The sequence below is a fragment of the Myotis davidii genome, unplaced genomic scaffold, assembly GCF_000327345.1.
Source record: "Myotis davidii unplaced genomic scaffold, ASM32734v1 scaffold30, whole genome shotgun sequence".
Classification (NCBI taxonomy): domain Eukaryota; kingdom Metazoa; phylum Chordata; class Mammalia; order Chiroptera; family Vespertilionidae; genus Myotis; species Myotis davidii.
The window spans coordinates 2,053,464-2,058,302 of NW_006282874.1; the positions used below are offsets into that span (position 1 = coordinate 2,053,464).

The 4,839-nt window shown below is 62.5% G+C and overlaps 1 protein-coding gene across 1 annotated transcript in view; it reads left to right on the forward strand.

Moving 5' to 3' along the window:
- The window catches only part of ST3GAL1 (ST3 beta-galactoside alpha-2,3-sialyltransferase 1), a 16,592-nt gene that overhangs the window by 7,776 nt on the left and 3,977 nt on the right, over nucleotides 1-4,839 (forward strand). Inside the window, exons 3-6 of the mRNA XM_006753262.2 lie at nucleotides 43-239; nucleotides 1,240-1,419; nucleotides 2,679-2,724; nucleotides 4,720-4,839. Of these exons, the coding sequence (XP_006753325.1) occupies nucleotides 43-239; nucleotides 1,240-1,419; nucleotides 2,679-2,724; nucleotides 4,720-4,839 (543 nt within the window). The remainder of the gene's footprint in view (nucleotides 1-42; nucleotides 240-1,239; nucleotides 1,420-2,678; nucleotides 2,725-4,719) is intronic.

Genomic DNA, 4,839 nt, shown 5'->3' on the forward strand with positions numbered 1-4,839 from the left:
CAGCGCAGCCAGATCCACCTGTCTCCTGCCCTGCGCCCACAGATGCTGCAGCGGGAGAAGCAGCCCCATGACCTGAATGACACCTTCAAGGAGCTGTTCCATGTGGTGCCTGGCAACGTGGACCCCCTGCTGGAGAAGAAGTCGGTGGGCTGCCGGCGCTGTGCCGTCGTGGGCAACTCGGGCAACCTGAGGGAGTCCTCGTACGGGCCTCACATCGACAGTCACGACTTCGTGCTGAGGTGAGCGGCCGGGCCCTTGCCCAGGTGCACTTGTGCACCCCCAGGCCCCTTGTGCACCCCCAGACCCCCCTTGTGTACTCTCAGACCCCCGGGGCTGAAGGCGGCACCTGGGCTCCGGGCCCGGAGGTCAAGGTCCCAGCCTGGTGTGCCAGACCTACCTGGGTACCTCAGGCTCCTCGCAGCACCCTCGGGGCCTCAGTTTCCCCATCTGCGCTGCAGGATGGAGACAGATGCAGGTGCCTCTCCGGATGCAGGAGGCGGGGTTTGGCGCTGAGAGCCCTGGGGAGATGGCAAGATTCACTTGCAGAGTCTCGTTTGATCGGTAAAATGCACCCCGTTTTGCAGCCTGTATGCTTTTCATGTAAAACCTCTTTTCCTGTCACTGAACAGATGTTCCAGGAAGATGCCCCCCGTCTCTCTGGGTTTCTTGTAACCTCCATGCCCTCAGCCCAGAGCGAGAAACAACAGCAGCGAGGGGGGCGGGGGAGGGGCTGGGATCCCCAGGTGCCTTCTAGAATCTTCCGTCCCTGTGATCTCTGGCTGTATGTCCTTAGACCACTCACCTGGCCTCCCGGAGCCTCAGCGTACACCTGGTTTGGTGGGGCCGTCCGTGGTGAGGGGGACAGTCAGGTTCAGGGTCCGACAGACCGGAGTCCGGGGCTGCCCGTGGTGGCTCTGTGTCCTGGGCCCCGTCCTCTGTGCTCAGATTTCTTGGCCCTTAAAATACCCGCCGGACACGGCCGTCACTGCAGTTTCACCAGCGGCGTCCCTGGGCCAGGGCAGGGCCTCGCGCTCACTAGTAGCAGGTGGTCAGTGGCATGGTGACGGGGCGCACTGAGGTCCCCAAAGAGGAAAACACACAGATCCCCCTAGCCGTGTGCTCGCTGTCCCCACTTCACAGAGGAGGAGGCCGCGGAGTTGAGCGCTGGCCCGAGGTCCCAGCGGGCCCCCGGGATCTGGGACTGTGTGAGCCATGCGTGTTCTCTCCCTTCTCCTCCAGGATGAACAAGGCCCCCACCACGGGGTTCGAGGCCGACGTGGGGAGCAAGACCACCCACCATTTCGTGTACCCCGAGAGCTTCCGGGAGCTGGCGGAGAACGTCAGCATGGTGCTGGTCCCCTTCAAGACCCTGGACCTGGAGTGGGTGGTCAGCGCCACCACCACGGGCACCATCTCCCAGTAGGTCCCCCTGGGGCGTCGGTTGGAGGGCCCCTTGCCTGGCCCCTCGCTGCTCCTCTTCACCATGTGGGTGCCTCCTGGCAGCCCACTGTGCTGTTCCCTGCACCACAGCCTGGCTCATGCTGTTCCCTGCAGTACGTCCCTTCACACACTTTCTCCTGGGATGCACCTGCCCCACAGCTCACGGGCCACCTCTGACTCTCTGCTCTCCCGGCCCCTCACCTCCCATCGCTCTAACACCCCCCGGACTTCCACCTTTTCCTCCTCTTGACCCCCAAGTGGACCACATGCTGCGCTTCCCCAAACCTGGCAACTCCTGGGGAAGGGGCCGCTGGAAAGGGCCCAGCGCATTAGCTCCGACCCCTCACCTCCGAGTGCTCCTCGTGGTGACAGCCACCTGCCTCCAAACCATAAGTGGCGCTGGGTGGGCTGGGGCGCAGCTGGGAGGAGGGGTGCCGAGCATGTCGGCTGGGGCGTGAGTCATCCTTCGTGTCTGCACATCTTCCCGGCACCACACACACGGGGCATGTGGCGTCTGACCGAAGCGTCACAGTTGTCGTGATCACGCCTCCCTTCCGCCAGGGAGGGTGTGAGGCTGGCCAGGCAACGTGCTCGGGGCGGGACTCTGGCCGGAGCCAGGCTCATGCCTGTCCCCTTCCCAAGTCCCTTCTGTTCCCGAAGAGAAGTCGTTTCTGTGTCCAGGTGGCCAGCCTGTGTGAGGCCGTGTGGACGGTGCAGGACGGGGGGCGGGGGGTGCTGTGCTCTCAGGAGAAGGGAGGGAGGGAGGCGCTTGGGCAGGGGAATTCCTTACACCTGGTCCCTGGGTTCCTGGGTGTAAGTTGCACCAGAGTCAGATGCAGTGAAGCCAGGGGCCTTCATCTTGGAGGCTCCTAGACCCTCCGGATGAAAAGGAGGCAGCGTGGGCCTCATCGGCTGTGGGCACCCCTGCGTGGGGTAGGTGCTCTGGCCTCCATGGCTCCTCAGGCTGTGTGTGTGATGCGGGGCTTGGAGCAAGTCCCCTTAACCTTTCTGGGAGAAGGCCCATAACACAGCAGAAGGTCCTTGAATGAGCCAAGATCGCCCTCTGGTGTCTGTAAGGGACCGCTGCAGGCGGTGGCAGGGGCCCGGTGGCTGGGGGCCCCTGTGAAAGCATATACCTGCTCAGCCTGGCCCTGCTTCCCTCTCCAGTCACCCCGCTCCCCAACTGCCAGTAGACAGCCCGGCCCCTCCCACACTGACCCTCTGCTCTTTCTCCCCAGCACCTACATTCCTGTCCCCTCGAAGATCAAAGTGAGGAAGGATCAGGTGAGTGGCGGCTCAGGCTCCCCTGTGATGTTCTGTGTGGTGGTAAGTGGTGGAGAGGGCGCCCTCCCCTCCTCTGCCAGCATCTGGCCTCAGAGAGCCCTGGGCGCTGGGCCGATGGAGTCCCTGCTCTAGGGACCGACCCTGGGACCCCAGGCCAGTAGCATCGCCTGGGAGACTCACAGATGCACCCCCCCCCCGACATCCCCCCACACTCCAGACCTACCTGGGATTGTAGACGGCCTCCAGGGGTGCCAAAGGGGCTGCAGTTTGAGAACTACTGTGTGAGCTTCTCAAAGCCAGACCTCACCTGTGTCTAGACCTCACCTGTGTCTTCATCGTTTCCTGGTGTGAGGGTTGGCCAAAACCTGGGCAGAGGGCAGAAGGATGAAGGCAGGGCAGTGGCCACCACCCTGATCCTTCACCCACATGCTCTTATTTAAATACTAGTGCCCCAGTGCACGGATTCGTGCACATTGAGAGGAAATAGAAGGTGGCCGGCGGGGCAGGACTGGGCGAGATGGGCTGGACATGATGCCCTGGAATCAACCTCCGGAGGTCCCTCCCCGGCCCGCCGCGCCTGAGGTGGCGCTATGGCTCAAAGGGTGTCCGCAGTGAGTGGGGTCCCTCTGGCAGGTGAGGTCCCTCGGCCTGGCCTGCAGGGATCAGGCCGAAACCAGCTTTCCGCCATTCCCCAAGGGGTCCCGGATTGCGAGAGGGCAGTTCTTGGGTGACACACCCCGGAATCGGGCTCCCTCCTCTCTGGTTCCGGGATCCACCACCAGAGAACTGCTGCTGCCAAGTCACTGCAGCTCCACCGCTCCTGCGTTGAGCATCTGCCCCCTGGTGGTCAGTGCACATCATAGCTACTGGTCGGACAGTTGCTTAGCCTTTTATATATATAGATATTTTTATTGTTTTCAGAGAGTTAGGGAGAGGGAGAGAGACAGAAAAATAAGTGATGAAAGAGAATCACTGGTCAGCTGTCTTCTGCACATCCCACACTGGGGATCAAGCCCACAGCCCAGGCATGTGCCCTAACCAGGAACTGAACCCTGATCTCCTAGTTCATAGGTCGACACTCAACTACTGAGCCATGCCGGCCAGGCCTGCATGCTCTTATTTAAATGGTGAGATCGGGGTCAGAGAGATCAGGCAACTTGCCCGGGGACCCACAGCTGGTTTGGGGTCATGAGCACTGGGGTCCTCCCCTGCCTGCAGCACCCACCTGCATGGGGGGGCGGTACTGCTGTGGGGGAGGAGCCACTCGTGAATCCCATGGCAGGGAGGGCCTCCCAGGGAGGCAGTGGCTCAACGCCAGGCTGTGAGCTGAAGGGGTCACCCGAGGCGAGCATAGGCCCCCCTCCAGACCTCTCGGGGTGGGGGGCAGTGTTGCATTTGGCTTCCTGCACACGCCTACCCTCCGCTGCCTGGCAAGGCCCCTCACTGTCCTCAGAGCTGCCGTGAGTAGCGGCACCAAGGCCTTGCCTGATACCAGGACGCCCCCAGCTCGGCCACCGCTGGCTGTGTGGCCTTGAGCACGTCGCTAGGCCTCTCTGAGCCTCGGTTCCCTCATCTGTAGCAGGGGAAGGGGGAAAGCTAGCACATAAGGTCCTTTTAGGGACTGGGGACCATTTGGGCCCAGACCAGGGGGATGGGTGGCTCTGGGCATGAGTTTTCCTGCAGCCGCACCATCTCGCTCAGCCCCGGCCTCGTGTGATTGTGAGAGTCGCCTGCTCAGGGAGCCTTCTCCCCCCGCCCCAGGGCTCCCTGCCTTTCTCGCTGTATTCCTCTCCCTGGTCCCAGAGTTCTTCCCCCGCATCTTCTGTCACTTCCCAAGTGAGGCTCCTGTAGGTCTTTTCCTGCTAGAATGCAGACCCCCTGGGTGCCGGGGCCTTGTTCCCATCATTCTGTCCCTGTGGCCACAGGCGTGTGGGCCCTAGGGGCTGTGTGTCCTTCCCTGGCCGTCTCTCTGAGGGCCGTGTGCTCCCCCCACAGATCCTGATCTACCACCCGGCCTTCATCAAGTACGTCTTGGACAGCTGGCTGCAGGGCCACGGGCGCTACCCGTCCACCGGCATCCTCTCGGTCATCTTCTCCCTGCACATCTGTGACGAG